The sequence below is a fragment of the Trematomus bernacchii genome, unplaced genomic scaffold (assembly GCF_902827165.1).
Source record: "Trematomus bernacchii unplaced genomic scaffold, fTreBer1.1, whole genome shotgun sequence".
NCBI lineage: Eukaryota > Metazoa > Chordata > Actinopteri > Perciformes > Nototheniidae > Trematomus > Trematomus bernacchii.
The window spans coordinates 15,910,984-15,929,181 of NW_022987739.1; the positions used below are offsets into that span (position 1 = coordinate 15,910,984).

The 18,198-nt window shown below is 40.0% G+C and overlaps 1 protein-coding gene across 9 annotated transcripts in view; it reads right to left on the bottom strand.

The window, feature by feature from the left end:
- The window catches only part of lrp8 (low density lipoprotein receptor-related protein 8, apolipoprotein e receptor), a 162,153-nt gene that overhangs the window by 44,287 nt on the left and 99,668 nt on the right, over window positions 1–18,198 (bottom strand). For all 9 annotated transcript variants that reach the window (XM_034147156.1, XM_034147154.1, XM_034147152.1 and 6 more), the window contains exon 5: window positions 1,105–1,479. In XM_034147156.1, coding sequence (XP_034003047.1) covers window positions 1,105–1,479 — 375 coding nt within the window. The remainder of the gene's footprint in view (window positions 1–1,104; window positions 1,480–18,198) is intronic.

Sequence of the window (18,198 nt, forward strand, 5' to 3'; positions counted from 1 at the left end):
AAACCCTAAGGAGCACAGGTATCAACATGTGTCTGTGCGTTTGAGTGTGAGTGTGAGTGTGTGTGTGTGTGTTTGTGTGTCAGTGTGCTTGTATCATGTCGTATGTGCGAGGCTGCTGTCATCTCCCTGAGTGGTGTGTGGGTGTGTGAAGAGGACACCAGATGGGGGTCTCACTTCATGGAGGACCTTCACCAACCACACAGGAACACACACACACAGGAACACACACACACACACACACACACACACACACACACACACACACACACACACACACACACACACACACACACACACACACACACACACACACACACACACACACACACACACACACACACACACACACACACACACACACACACACACACACACACACACACACACACACACACAGAGTTTCTCCTTCTGCTTCCACAGATCACAAAGTTGCAACACACTCATCATGGATCATCATTATAAAGTTGAAGCCTTGATCTTCCTTCAAACATTTGGTGGCACAACATGATTTGTCTCGTAGTCTTTGTTCACGACACATGACATGTCAGCCTTTGAAGTAAATGCCTTCAGTAGTGGAGAGCCACACACAACCATTGTTCCACAACATGCATGCATTAAATGCCTAAAGCTGGAATTAACTTTTTTTATTTACCAATAAATTAATAAAAAAGAAAACAATCAACAATGAATTCACCCTCCAGTGATGCCATTGTGTCATAGAAAAGATACATTACCGTAAAGAACCATAGCGATGCGATTATATGACACATTCATAACAATGACTGTTAATGTAAATCAGTGGCAAAGCTGCTTCCTGGTCAAGGTACATGACTGGACTCAATATAGTCGTTCAGTTGTTAAAAAAAAAAAAAGAAGTTTGTTTTTGCTCTAATTATTATATTTCTTTAGTGTTCGGAAAACAAGACATTGGTGTTCAATGCGAGGGGTTATGCTATTGGGTGATAGGATTTATGATAATTAGAGGGTTTATCCTGATTATAGTTCAAACGAAAGCAGCATTATCCTTAAGGAGTGTATTTACTCATTTATCCAACTACTCATTATTCCATACACATGAATACAACATATCCACAGATGACTTACCACAGTTTGCTTCATCCGATTTATCCTTGCAGTCTGCATCTCCGTCACACTTCCAGTTCATGTGGACACACTCCCCGCTCCCACACTGGAACTCTCCCACCGGGCAGCGAGGTTTCTGGGGCTCCGTCCTCCGGCTGCAGCGCTCCATGGACTCGTCCGACTTGTCCTTGCAGTCGGGGTCTCCGTCGCAGCTCCACAGGGCGGGGATGCACTCGGAGTCATTGCAGCGGAACTCGTGCTGGCCGCAGGTGGGAGCCGTGCATTTCTCCTCATCGCTGGCGTCCCCGCAGTCATCGTCGCCATCACACACAAAGATCGGTGCCACGCACTTCCCATTACGGCACTGAAAGTCTTTGGAGGGGCAAGCCTTGGCATCTAGGGGAAGAATGGGACAGGTGGAATGGAAGAAAGAGGAGATAATTATTTAGAAAGACATGAACGGTTATATAAAATGTACTTTAAATCCCATTATTCTCTCAAACTTGATTGAGCTGCCATAAAACGACATCCACTTCAACTTATTTTGGAAGCAGACATTAGTGGGTAGGGAGTAGATGTGAGAGAATGTGAGTCAGAGGACAGACATAGTTAACTTAACACTGCATATATTCCAACTCTGTGGGGGAGTAGGAATGTGTGCTGAAATAACTTTTTCTCTGTTATCTGGCGATGGAGTGAAATATAAATGTTGTAAAAACGTAATGAGCAGAGGGCAAATAGAGATGTTCCTTCTTTTCTCTGGGGCTTTTGCTTTCTGGTGAGAGTCAAATAAGGAGTATGAACTTAAGACAAACTGGTGACTCTGCATGGTGCTGTGGAGCATCTTTTTAAAGCACTCAGGCCTTGGAAGTTGGACAGTAAAAAGCATAGCAGAAGGAGGATATGCAGTAACAGATGTACAACGAGATAGAGTCAGGGAAAAAAATTCAATAAAACATAAAAAGGTTATTAAATGAAAGAAATTGTCTCAACTGCAACAACAAATTCCCAACCCTTTAAACATAAATGCACTGAAACCCAAAAAAGAAACACTGCATTGTACCATATTAAGCACAAGGTCGTGAGCATATGTGCAGCAGAAGTCCAGAATGTGGAAGCAGGTGTATAATGAGCAGAGAGGAGGCACAGCTGCAGGTGCCTGCCGCAGTGCAGAGCCCTCCTCCACAAGTGAGTGTGTGTGTTTATGTGTGTGAAATGTTTGTACAGACATAACTTTAGAGACCGGCTATGATTGCCTGTGCATGTGTTTATTTCTTGTTTATTTCTTCTTATACTCAGAAGACTTCTGGGAAAATATTTTAATGGGTAATATGAGGAATTTGGTTAAACCTTTCATGTATCCGAGTGTGTTCTTTGGTTTTACTGGCAAACTGCATGTTTCCTCTTTGCCATATCCCAGCAGTGACAGTATCTAATTGCAGTCAGGTTGGACAAATTAATTTAAATCATGTATTATGCTTAAAAAAAAAATTATGTCCTTTGATGTTACTTATCTCTGGGCAATAAATATAAGCGCTTCACTTTCTTTCTCCTCCACCTACCCACACACCGCGCCAGAGGGACTCATTATGATAATAGGCTATTGGATTCCCTGCTAGCTATTACTGCTAGCATGCTAATCATCCCCACTCAGATCTAAGTAATTTAATTAACATGAGCACATCAACAACATCAGCAGCATCCCAGCAGAAGCTCAGGTGGTTTGGGGGTCACGTAGGGTGTTTGTGCAAACAAATACGGGGCAAAGTTAAAAAGCGATTATTTTTAAAACTTTCTGTTCTAACAGCCATAGGCCTTTTGCTTATGAAAATCATAAAAATATTTAGTTGTATTCCAGAGGGTGATAAGGTGCAGGTAGTTAGACTAAACATTGTTTTTTTTTATGCTTTAATAACCTGTTCCACTCTGAGCCTGTTTTTCAGGTCTCAGGCTCGAAAATGACATTCCCAGAACAAATGACCATATCTTCCCTTCTAAAAGGGTTAAATTAATAATCTTTGTTCTCAAAGTAATGATAAACCTGTGAGTTGGATGTAGAAGTGTCAGAATCAATATAAATGTTTTTTATTTTAAAGAAAATTCAGATTTTACATAGTAAAAAACTGTAAATTATAGTGTCCGTCCAAAAATTATTTTTTACAGATAGTGAAAACTACCCTTGGATGATGGGTTAGTAGACTAAAAGCTTTAGGAATCCAAAGTACAACATATAATAAGTACCCTGTATCAAGATTGATGCAAAACAAGTGAAATTTGACCTTTTTAGAGAGATTTAGCCAAAAACTGGGCCATCTGGGGTCATTTGGGTGGATTTGACCTATCTCTGGCCCCCCTTGCTCGATTTGGTTGGTTGACATACCCTTGTGACCGTTAGAGCCAATAGAATCGAAGGGGGAGGCTCCCACCCAGACACGTTGTAAAGAAAAAATGTGGTTGCTTCGCGTGTGGAAAACGAAACCAAACTGGAGGAATGTCTCCTTCTGGAGTTTGGAAACTAAAACGCAGTTGTATTGCTTATGGATTATCAGAAATAATTTCAAAGAAGGCACAGACACATAGGATGAACCTATGGATTAACTGCAGCATCGTTTTTTTTATCGTTTTAATGCCATTGAAGACCACTTTTGACCAAGGTAAGCCATATTTACGTGTTTAGCTTCTTAGCTCCACATGTGATGATGTACGCTTTCGTTTAGAGCGTCGCGAATGTTTATCACTGAGTGTTGAGGAGGGCACCGGTAGATTCAGTGTCTCCAGGACACCAAAAAAGAGTGGTTGGTTGTGCATCTAGGATAAGTAATAAGGGAGTTAGAGTGAGTTTAGTTGCCTTAGTATGTTACGTTTTTTTCGCTTGAGGCTAATTCAGAGGCTGAGTGCTAGCAATGTGGGTTTTTTTTGAAAAAAAAAATTAAAAAGATCAGTTAGCTGAGTTTCTTCCCGTTACATGGATATAACACATTCATAGTTTTATTCAATATTAAGATTCCTTAGACGTTGTTTCCTGCAAATGACGCGTTTATCCGCCCGGTACCGGGGGGAAGGTGTGAAACAGAGTTTTACATTAAGGCAGAGAACTTGGTTAACCAGGTGTGCTGGCTGTAAACTGTAAGGCTGGAATAAGAAATGTGTTAGTATGGTTCCCACTGGGATATTGAGCTACAAAACAGATAGTTTGCTTTCAATAGCTTTATTTCCACTACAGGAACAGACAGAGGGCTTAAATGTCATCGAATGTTATGTCCCATGGATAAAATAAAACAGATTTAGCTTGGGATTGCTACAACAAAGGTGGTATTAAACCCATTCTTTCACAAAATCCATACAGGAGGTTTGGGAGGGCGTCTATTCTCTTTAGGTTCTACCTCTATCCCTAGATCCGTGGATAAATCTCAACTAATTCATTTGTGACTGTCATGCTGATAACAAATATTGAAGCCTGGTCAATCTGGTGACGAAAAGCAGAAATGTAGCTTTAGTTTACCAAACATAGGTAAACAAAAGTCATATTGTGGTAGGAATCAGCTTTTTCTAAAATAGCACTATGCATCTATGTTACTATGAGTTTCTGATGAGTCATTATTATGTATTAATAACCAGACAAGTTAAGAGTGATTTATGAGTTTACATCTGATCCTTTACCAATAAGGAATCAGTGCTAATTATTGCTAAAAGCACTGATTTAAATGACAACCAAGTTGAATTGTTTAAATGATCATTGTTGTATATAGACCATTGTTGTGTGCTGTATCTATGATCACTGGTATTGGTAATGGCGTAATGTTTAACTATATGATACCATAAACCTGTAGATTTTGGTTTTCAGAGAATAAAATGCCACCTGTCTGCTGCAATTCAGTTATTTCTTTTCTGTGGGTCCACTGAACCAGATATCTAGGCCATTAACTTCTTCTATTGACTATCATTACAATAAACTATAAAACGTTTGAGTGCCGTTTGTGCTGGACAAAAGTAGAAAGAAAAAGAAAATTGTCCTGTCTTTGACAAAAAGGAATTTCCCTTTTATTTCTGCTTGAAGGTAATCCAGAAAACGTATTTCAAGATTTAAGATGAGCAGATTTGCAATATTGCTTTCTGAAGTACTTAAGTACAGTATTTGACATGTATCAGACCATAAACTGTTCTGTTATATACCATTTTTCAGGGACTCCCCACAGTGTATAGGCTCAAATCAGCTGTGTGTTACTTCAATCCCTTGATCCTATCACCTGGCTACTTCAAAGCTGACACACGCCGAGAGGACTTTCGCAGATCAGTCAGTAAAAGCGGTGTCTCGATTAACAGAGGCCAAAACCAATCCTCAGAAACAGACAAGGTAAAGGTTTTAAGGAGACAGGTTCTCGGAGGAGCACAAGGGGCGGTAGATCTTTTGATAGAACGACAGTTAATGTCCTTTCCCACCATAAGGGACCTATCCCAGTGGGCAGATTTTATAGCAGATAACGGCGGAAAAGATCGATAGTAAATTCAACCAATAAATAAATAAATAAATGTTGGGATGAATAAGGCTATTTGACTGAGCTGGAATCCCCACAGTAAATTAAACACATCCATCCAATGGAATAAACAACCAATTACAATTTTAAACAGGTAATCGGTAATTACATTACCGATTACATCTTGGCAGTAACCTTCCCAACCTGCAGGGGATTGGGTTTAAGTCGGGGTCGAAGCTTTCCATCCATCCGTCCATACCTAGACCCTACAGGGGACAGCTAATAGATCGAGCACTGAGATAGGGCACAGCTCATTGACCTTGATCTGAAGGATAATTGAACTCTCTTCCAGCATGGCCTCGTCCAAAGCAAGTGCCTTTGCACACAAACACACACATACAGAAATAGATCATATTCTCGGAACACACTTGAAAAGGCACAAACAATTATACATGTTGACTAGTTATCCATTATAGTGCTCAAACAAGTATTCCAACACATGCAATGCGCAGGAAAACACACCTCACTTCAACCTCCCTTCGACTCGCTGGGTTTAATGTTTCTGGAGCGTGGAATCCAATCAGACTCTGTTCTAACATGTCAGCCACCCAGCCATGGTGTGGGTTCAACTACACCTGTGCACAAGCATACACACAATTTCCCCGACATACACATGTTTTTCACAAACCTCTGTCCACCAGGTGTGCGGGCGGGAAAGCAACTTGAAGATCACAGATCAGCTCTAACGATCGTAAATATAAATTGCTCAGTGACATTCACCACAATTTTCCAATGCTGCATTTAACCGGAAACAAATACACGTCCACTTTACAATCTGCACATAAAAACAGACTGTAACAGCTGAAGGCATTTTAGCGGAACGTTTGCTTAATGAGCCTTATATAAAAGACAACTATCATGTACATCTCATCAATATCAATATGTATGCCTTATCTTTCACAAAAGAGCATCAATAACATTTAATAATAACGTAACATGGCTTGAACTGTCAGATACACAATGGCAAACAAATCACCATATATTTTCATTACGATTGATGGGAAGAAAAAAAATTAAAGAGGAGGGAAAGTTTCTGTTCAATTATTCACCATTTCTTAAAAGAAATACGAGCCCGAACCACAGCCAACCCTTCAGAGCGTGTTTCCATCAGGGCTGTGCAGGACGAGAACCCAGTGCCTCAAAACATTATTTTCACATAAAGCTCAGCACGGCACTAGTAGACCGAGGGGGTTCTTCAGAGTTTTCTGGTTTGAAGGTAATTTGAGACCAGTGTTAGTGCATGACCTGTCGCTTTGCAGAGTGTATTCTCTATTGAGACCCTAACCTTATAAAGCAGGATCACCTTTGCAAAAACAAAGGTAAAATGTCATACACTCGGAAAAACAAACAGACTTTCTTTTATCTGAAATGCAACAAAAGAACATTTGTATTAAAAGATACAATAACAGCTCGAGCAGTGGAGGAGGCAAACTATTATCGCTTTCAGTCAGTTAGGTCCCTGTATGACAACCTGCTCCTGATGTAACAAAATAAATCAATCTCTGTATCCATCTCTCTTTTATATCAATCTATACTTTTCATGTACAGTGACTAATGAATTGAAACTGACGGTGCAATGCAGCATTGTTTCCTTAACGGTAAACATGCTCTCTGTCAAGATCTCACTAATGATGGCTGACCTACTTCACCTTCTCCACAAATACTGTATATATACAGGAAAAAAGTTAATTATAGAATCAGTGTGCAGCTACCTAACACCTTTTTTTTAGAGGTATCTGTAAACAAAGTGCCAATTTAAAATGTATAAAGTAACACTTTCAATGATTGCAAATGTCTATGCTTTATAAAATATACTTATCATTTGGTAATGACAAGTATGACTATAGTTTAAGCACTTCTAAATATTCATAATGCTTAAAAACAATAATCATAGCACATTATAAAGCATTTTTATAATGATTTTAAGTACGTTTATGATGCATTATAGTCATGGTAGTCATATACAGTGTTACCAAAGTAATGTAGAAATGACTATCATTTCCTTGCACTCCAACTCTCGACGGCGCTCAGACACATCTATATGTATTTATTTTTTATTTTTATGACATTTGGCTAATGTAGCATTTGCTATGTATCAAGCACCATTAGCCTTGATATCATTACAACAGCAAACCATCAGAGGAAGTGCCAGAGGAGCTGAAATACAGGCAGCTGTAACAAGATGGTAGTGAGTTGCAAAGGTCTAGAAATGTAGGCCTACCACTTCTGATGGGGACTGAACACTGAGGAGCTGAGCAGGAGCCAGAGAGGGGGGGAAAGGCCGTTATAGATCATACCTTTGATGCAACACGTTCTGCAGAAGAGCCAGAGGGGCCTTGAGTTTGCGTGAGTGTAAGTCGGTGTACAAACAGACATAGATAACTTGACATGCAGTCCCTCTTCAGGGCTCTCACAGTGTTTATCAGTGCTTTGGCTACATTAGACCTCTGAACACACACACACACACACACACACACACACACACACACACACACACACACACACACACACACACACACACACACACACACACACACACACACACACACACACACACACACACACACACACACACACACACACACACACACACACACACACACACACACACACACACACACACACACACACACACACACACACACACACACACACACACACACACACACACACACACACACACACACACACACACACACACACACACACACACACACACACACACACACACACACACACACACACACACACACACACACACACACACACACACAGGCCCTAAGCCCTGCTCTTCGACTTGCTGTAACATAAAAGTGATCTTCTTGTCCTAATGGAATAGATAGACAGATGAAATTCTGAATAGATGTATCACTGACTGACAAACAGAAGGCAGCCTCGTAAGGAAAAGAAAATCACTTTTCAACAGCCAAATTGGGTTTTCATCAGGTAAGGAGCCGGCATGTCATGTTCGGAGAACTGCTGGAAACCGTCATCTAACATGCCAGTCATCTCATTTGGTAAGAAAATGTGAAAAAGATTAAAATAAAAAGCAGAAATATGAAACAAGATGTTGGAGCAGATGCGGATATTTTGCACCCTATTACAAATGACGTATTGCAGAAATGTGTAATATAAGACAAATTATGTTTTTTAACTTGCATGACATGATGCCAGTGAAATATAATAACTTATTTTATAGAAACCAAGGCTTTTCCTTAGGGATCTAAAGGTAAACATATCTTCATCTGTTAAGAGCTCAAACTAATGTCAATATCAGGCTCAATCTAGACTTATACAACATTTTTCACTTTTGTGATTTCTGACCCTAGTGTGCAAGTGCGTCACTTAAATAATAACGAACACGAAAAAAATTCCCATACAGCATTTCGTTTTTATTTTCATGGTTAGATTGTATTTTCTCAGAATGAAAATGTGTCAAACTGAGTGTCGAAAGCTGCTGAAAATAAGACCTCAATGTAGTGCGGCAGGAGAGCCCAGGGAATCTACGTGAAATGACAGCAAAGATGAAGAGAAAAATGGCACAAAATTTACTGCGAGACCAAACTCTCTGTGCAACTTGATTGATATACACCAGGGAGAGACTTCCTCTTAACCACCTTCATCATGAGCGGGGACTACTGGGATTGCACACACACACAAACACACACGGACGTTTACGCACGCACACACACGCGATATCCAGAATAGAACAGGATATTTCAATAGTTCAATCACTATGCCATCTGACAGCAGCTCAGACTGGAATATTAAATGCCTCAGCAGCAATCTCATAAGATTGTGTGTCTGCATGTGTGTGATAAATGTCCCTTTGTGTCACTATATACACATGTGGGTGTGTGTTTGACATAGTGTGCGTTAGGGATGCCATTGGTCAAAAAACATTTCATATTTCATATCATTTAGGCCATTACAGTACATGTAAAGTGTGACATGGGCATCACTCCATCTTTTGTGGCTCCACTCAGTCGTTCAATCTTACCAGTACCCCCATCCCCCACCACCATGCACACATCAACACACAAATACATCAACACACACACATTTTGCATGCCTGTCTTGAAAATAATTGCATTCACTGCCATAATTGTAAGGTAGTAAATGTATGAATACATTAAAAATAGGTCATTGTGATTTAGTGTGCTGATTACATTTCAACAGTAAATATGTAATCCTGCATTTTACCACGCATGATAATGACATGATTACCGTCTGAGATAGCCTCATCATTCTTTTTGGATATTTTGGATATTACAATGTGTTCACAACAATGTCTATAATAGAGACACATACTGTAGCAACGCCTGGCTGTGCTCCTCAAGTGAATTGTAGATAGTGTTGTGTCATTAGCCCGAATAAAAATATCCCACAGAGGTTTCTCAACTTATTGGTACATACAATTTTTTTGTAACGATTTGAAAAACTCATCACTTCAGATATACAGAATAATGATATAAAACAAGGATAACCTTTAGTACAGTACCTGGCAGCTAATAGCCTTTTAGGTCACAATACAAATATAAAATATAGAATGAATTTCTCATCTTTCAAAGAGGCTAATCTAACAAATCTGCTCTAAAATAAACTTTGGGCGAAGGCTTTTAGAAAACTCACTAGCCTGTAGTTTCGTAGAGTTTATAGGTTACTGGCCAGGAAAGCTGCACATTTATAAGAGTCTTCCTTTCCGACTTTCTATGTTCAGTTTTATTCCCCTTAGGTCAGGAGCAAAGTAGTAGTAACACAAGCAGTTTACCAGCCATCTCTACAGGATTCTGAGTTGGTGTGTGTGTGTGTGTGTGTGTGTGTGTGTGTGTGTGTGTGTGTGTGTGTGTGTGTGTGTGTGTGTGTGTGTGTGTGTGTTGGGGGGGTGAAAGAGGAGTGAGTAATGTTCTTTAAGCTATCATTGGAAGAAAGCGGTGTGCCTGAAGCAAGTGCAAGCGCCTCTGGGTGCGCAGCGAGGCTGTTTGTGTGCCGGTGCTCTATTACATTACACCTACGCACAGAGTGAGAGCAGTCGGAGGATTATAAATGAAGGAGAACATAATGGGGAGAAACTGAGGCGAGAGGCTACCACTCTATGTCTATGCAGTCACCTCTTCTAGTGGAAATGTGGGTGAAGCATGATAAAAGAGGCAAAACCACACTTAGCAAATGTTTTACACAAATGCATTGCATACGGTACTGTTATGTAGATACACTGTTCTGTGTTCTAGAGCCTAGAGATAGCTGGACTTAACAGGTTATATATTGAATGTGTGTAGATACCTGGAGGAGGGGATGTGGGGTTCATGTGTGTACAGTTTGTGTCACACTATGTTCACTTAAGGTTGTTTACTTCAGGTAGAAAGCACTTCTACACAGATACTTGTATCCTTATGTACAAACGCTTAACACGTGCCACTGTATTTACTCCCCTCTTTATACTTCCTACCAGAATAACACACACACACACACACACACACACACACACACACACACACACACACACACACACACACACACACACACACACACACACACACACACACACACCACACACACACACACACACACACACACACACACACACACACACACACACACACACACACACACACACACACACACACACACACACACACACACACACACACACACACACACACACACACACACACACACACACACACACACACACACACACACACACACACACACACACACACACACTGTCTCCCTCCTCCGCACCTCTCTGCCCTGCTACAAAACACCAACTAACATAACCCTGGTGGGCATTGATCGGGCGGCTTGTAATGTAACACAGCAGCTCAGGCTGGTGTGAAAAGAGCAACAGGTCCCCTGGGCCCTCAGGAGCCTCTCTGACTGCTGTCTTTCTCTCTGTCCGCCTGTCTCTCTGTTTGCGGTCCCCCTTCTCTGTTGTTGCCACCATAGCACTGACAGTTTATGATGAGTGTGTACTGACTGGCCACTTTGACATGTTGACAGCATTTTCATAGCTCTCTAAGGACCAAAAATAGCCTTCTTGAATGAGATAGCGCTAAGCTAATGCTAGCGCTGGTTTAGCAGACGTAAAATGAAAGTACTACGAGAGTCGACAGAGAGGAGACAACCTTTTGCCAGGACGCAATGATAGAAGCAAACACACTTAAATTAACATGTTGGGAAATCCATTCTCTCAATTGTAGATGATTTAATGAACTCAACCTCTTGATAAGCATCCTGTAGTTTCTATTAACAGGAATATGTGATGCATTGAGAGGCAAAGGGAAACTCTCTGTGCCTGTTCTCATTTAGGTGTGCGTGATCTCATTAGCTTTGTGTAAATGTAAACTCCTCTGGTAATCAACCTTAATCATGCTGGATCAGCACCTCAACAGACCACACACACAGACACACACTTACACAGGCACGTACACATGCTGCAATAATTGAAACAGTCCAATTGGTTGAAATTAAAAGTTGATTAGTGAATAGGTACAGTAAAGAGCACTTTTCAATTATGCTTTGCTTCAAAATATTCACTTAATAAGAGAAGAAAAGGCACAATTAGTATTCAGCAAAGTAAAGAGAGGCCATTAGCCACGAAGCACCGCCTTACGCAGACATAAAAAAATTATGTTTAACCTACGCAAACTAACCCTGAAGCATACAAACACAGAGCTAGCAGTGGCGGAGTGCCCTCAACGTACGCGATTTCACATTAACATAAATTAAAGGCTTGTAAACTTTCTTCAGAGACCTTCCATAAATGTAATAAAGAACCTCTCTTCTGAATCCATGTTTTATTCAACATTTGGATATGCTCAATTAGCAGCCCTAATTAATGCTAGCTGTTCTCAAATTGTAGCTGCTGTGGGAGGGAGGGAGGGAGGGAGGGAGGGAAGAGATCAGAGGTGGAGGAAGAGGGAGGAGGATAGATTTGAAGGGGGCAGGGGTTCAAGCTGCAGATTCAAACCAGGAAATCAGTTTTTTAGGGGTAAGATAATAGAATGAATGTGTGTGTGTTTGTGGATGTATACAATTGTTTGTACACACTTTCTACTGCAGGCTGAACATTATAGATTTAACATAATTTATGAAACTATTCATCGAAAAACACACAAGCTCCCAGCAACCCCTGCATATGTCTTATTTTCTCACCAATTATTTCTGTTGTACTTCCACAGACCTTTTAGAGATGACTGCTTATTACTGATAGTCCTGATTGTTAGCGTGCGCTGCAGAAATGTAGGCATTACCACAAAGCCCTGCTGGCTGAGCTATTCATACAGCATTCTGCTCCCGACTGTTTCCAGACTGCTTTGTCACGTAGCTGTGCTTTGTTATCTGTAGATAAAATATTCTTTTAGTTTCTTTGTTATGTCTGTAACATTGAGAGAAAATCAATTTCGCAAAATAATAATACATGAAATAGCAACAGCATGATTAGGTTTTATGCTACCCTCAGTGACAGGAGAAGAAGACGGTAGATTGAAACACCTGATAAATCATATTTTTTATAACGTGCTGTTTCTTTCTCATTCGGTAAAAATCATATTATTATTATTTTTCTTTGACTGAGCTTCACTATTGTGCTTTATTGGTGTAAACTAAACTAGATTACTTTTTAGAATTACTCTTGTCATAGTGTAATACAGTATCAAGGCAAATCTAATTTGACTTAGGTATATCACTGTTGGTAAATTAAAACAGCATTTAATAAAAATTAACAAAGAAAAAACCCTGAGGGAAAACTATGTCTTGACCATTTAGGTATATTTAACACATATTTATAAAACATATACATTTAACTGCATTGATATGTTGTTAAAATACATTTGAACAGCCTTTCACTGATGACCACTGCTACTGTATAACTGAAAGATGGACGAATAACACATTTGTAGAAAAGCACAAAAGAACTTGAAATTGTTTTTTCTTATTATTATTGTACACTTAGCTCAGTTTTTTGAGTCCACACACACACACACACACACACACACACACACACACACACACACACACACACACACACACACACACACAACACACACACACACACACACACAACACACACACACACACACACACACACACACACACACACACACACACACACACACACACACACACACACACACACACACACACACACACACACACACACACACACACACACACACACACACACACACACACACACACACACACACACACACACACACACACACACGGGCTGTGCGATTATGGCAAAAATCATAATCACGATTATTAAATACGATTATTCATTGACTTTGAAAACATCCATTTATTGAACTTTAAAACAAATACAAATAATAATTTGAACAGTATATTTTTAACTGTTGATTACCCTGAACGTATAATTCAACTGAAAAACCAATACAAAAATGATTAAATAAATGATAAATATATATTTACATTTAAATAAATAATATCAAAATAATAAATACCAATAAACAAGATCAACAAATATTTTGGAGCGCACTTCCACAAGCTACTAAACATATATAAATATGATAAATACAAATAAATTAGACAAAAATAAATTAGATCAAATATGTTGCAGTGCAGTCACAACCTAGCAAAGCAAAATAATTGTTTTTTTCGATTATGTTGTTTTCGTAATTGTGGCAGGCCAAAATAGTAATTGCGATTAAAATACGATTAATTGCACAGCACACACACACACACACACACACACACACACACACACACACACACACACACACACACACACACACACACACACACACACACACACACACACACACACACACACACACACACACACACACACACACACACACACACACACACACACACACACACACACACACACACACACACACACACACACACACACACACACACACACACACACACACACAGCTACCGCCCCTCCTCCTAGACTTGAAGCGTTATGTTATTTTAGTCCTCTATCCCCAGATGGAAAAGTGATTAATATTCATGTGAAATAGCACACACAGGCCATAGGTGCATTAGCTTCCGCACTAGGTGATTTTATCCGCTTTCTCGACTCATCACTAACTTTGTGCACTTTTTAAATTGCACCGTCAGATTTTCGCATCATTCCACTAAGGATTTCCTAGATTTATTATTCAGAGAAATATAGTACTGTTCTTTGAGCAACACATGCGCAGGCACATCAGGCAGGAAATCAATTATCATCCAGACCCCAATGAAAACTTTCATGGCAGTATTAACCACCTAATTTCCCACTGAACTAAGGGATAGGAAGGCTATAGAAAAAAAGCACAAGTCTGATTGTCCTCCAAGTCATTATGCAGGGATAAAAAGAGATTAAAATGTGTAGGTGTAAACGGGCGAGGAAGAAAGGAAAGAAAATGCACTTGTTTTTATATAGTTCATGTTGTACATCATAGAAACAAAGATCGCTCCAATAAAATGGTAGGCCAAGCTTAAAATTGTCAAATGTATCGTTCTATAACAGGGGTCTCCAACCTTTTTTAGGATGAGAACTACTTTCAAAAAATAAAAAAAGTGGTGAGCTACTTTTACTCCTCTTTTTTTTTGTTTTTTTGCAGTGTATATATTTAGCACATTTTAACATTATTATATGCTGACCTTTAAACTTTGTGTGCTGTTTGGGTCAGTAAAATGTATTAAATTTAATTATTTTAACCTGCTTTATATGGGGGTGGACCTCACATCCTCTAGGGGGGTCCGGGGGCATGCACCTGGTGCACTTTGAGCACAACATGAATGTATGGATACAGCTCTCAACACTCAGATGAAAGGGAGCTGTATACTTTTCAATAATCTAAACATCTTTAGAATATGATCACAACTAATAACAAATCATTTAAACTTGTTTATTCTTATCTTATGTTACCTAGTTAGCATTTTTTATTTTTATTTATGCATATTTTACTAATCACTCCCCTTTCAAACTGTTTTTTTTTTTTACTGTCCTATACACATTGGAATGATTTCTTACTTTATTTTTTACAACTAGGCTATATTAAATAGATAAAGGTGTGCTCTCTCTAGCTCTCTCTCTAGCTCTCTCGCTCTCTCTCTCTCTCTCGCGCTCGCTCACAGAGGCTGTGTGCTCCTACGTTGCGATGACGGCTTGCGTAAAAAAATAATAATAAACATAGGCCTATTTGTAAAGTGGGGGGACACAAACGGGATTTCGAAAAGTGTCACGGTTAAACTCCTTATGAAGTGGTGAGGTGCCGCTCCACATTGCTTTTCTTCCCGACTGCAACGCTGTGTGTGTGTGTGTGTGTGTGTGTGTGTGTGTGTGTGTGTGTGTGTGTGTGTGTGTGTGTGTCAGTGGTTGCGTTAGACTTTTTCGTTGTCTGTCATTTTGACGGACAGGATCGTAACATTTCCGTCATAATCCATTATTACCCGTCATTTTATTTTTCATGTTTTAATGATGAGACATATTTAATATTTATGTTTGGGTACTAAGCAGCAAATGTTCATTCATTCCTTTTTTTTATGATTCATACAGAACTTTTAAGGGCATGGAGAAAAAAAAAGATGAACAGAGACACCGACCGTGCGGTCACTTTTCATGTCGAAACGAATATGAATGATTTATTTTTTCCTTGCCACTTGCTTGTCCCTCTGCTGCTGGCTGAACGTTGTCAGTGTTAGTCTTACTGGCTTGTCCTTCATCCTCCACTGCATCAATCCCTCTTCTTTCACCTCGTTTATCCACACCATCACAATTACTGGGCTTATTAAAAAAGCTTCGGACACTCAGCTGCCGTGACATTTTGCGATTGCTAAAGCCGGTTAAACAACGAGGAAATCAACGAGGTCAAATACAAGACTAGACAATAGCTACTTAATATGCACACACTCGCCACCAACTGGACAGGGGTGTGAATTACTAAATAATAGTTAAAGTAGAGTACAGTAGATCGCCCTCAGTCGACCTGGCCATAAGGATGTAATATAATGTGGGCCGCTGGTGGACATTTTGGCGCTGTTCCGAGTTGTGTTCTAATCTGTCAAAATGACGGACTGCTTTCAGAGTTTTCCGTCATTCTTGGAAAAATTACGTCATAGACGGAAAATATTCGGTTAACGCGACCTCTGGTGTGTGTGTGTGTGTGTGTGTGTGTGTGTGTGTGTGTGTGTGTGTGAGAGCGTTTCACATGTGTGTACGAAAGATTTTTACATACGTCTGTAAATTATTTTGGTTTCAGTTGTGTGTGTGTGAGCAGGCTCGGATTGGCCATCGGGAGATTTGGGACTTTTCCCGGTGGGCTGCTGCCTTCGGTGGGCCGCTGGCTCTGGCATAGGTGGGCCGTGGACTTTCACAGCGCCACTGCGCCGGTACCGCACCCGCCGCCGCAAACACCCGCCGTTGTGAGGCTCCGGCGCTGTGAAAGTCCCCCGCCGTTGCGAGTCTCCGGCTGTAACAGTCCACTACCGCCCACGAGGACCCAGGTTCAATTCCGGCCTGAGGTCCCAAAAATGTATTTAAAAAAAATAACAACATAAAAAATAAATCTCCCGTTCATCGTGTACATTCGCAACCCACCTACAGTATCACATCTCTGTGCCCCACCAGTGGGGCGCGCCCCACACTTTGAGAAACGCTGCCCTAATGTAATCACTCTGTGTACTAGCAGCCTACTCTCTTACAATCTACAGACAGAATGGAGATGAATGGTCGACACAGAGAGTAACACTCAGAGCAAGCATGAAAAAAGGGGAGTGAAACTATCAATATCCACCTGTCAAGAACATTCCAAGACAAATGTGTATGTTGCAAACTGAAGATAAAATATTAATTCTACATATTTGAATCAGTTGGGTTGAGGCAAATACTCTAAATATGTTTTCTGGATGTCAAAATGTAAACAAGCGAAAATGAATCTTTCGAGTGCTGTTGATTATTGAAATATTACAACTTTGATATGTTTGCGAAACCTGAATATTATTTTCATTGCTATAGTATCTATCCGGATTCAAATAGTATTCAGTGTTTATGGTACATGTTGAAGTTAATTTAATGTGCACAATGCTAATTTTTGTAGATATGTGTTAGATTATCATAATAACCCCAGGGGGTTCATTGTGATAATATACCGCAAGACAACATTTAAATTAATTAAAGTTTAGATATTAAATTATCAAAAATTGCTTCTGCAATCAGTTAAGTACATTAAAAGATTGTTTTATTTTTTACTATAAGAGAAATATTTAAATAACAGTCAGGGTCAATCTTACATGTATGTTCATTTGTCCCTTATTATGCATGCATGTGTGCATCCTTGCAGTGTGCATTTTGTGCATTACCTACATCATTACAATGTATGAATGTCACAGTGCCTGAGGGTTGGAGGCAACATTATGGAAACTGAGTTGTACTGGACACACACACACACACACACACACACACACACACACACACACCCCACACACACACACACACACACACACACACACCCACACACACACACACACACATCACACACACACACACACACACACACACACACACACACACAACACACACACACACCACACACAACACACACACACACACACACAC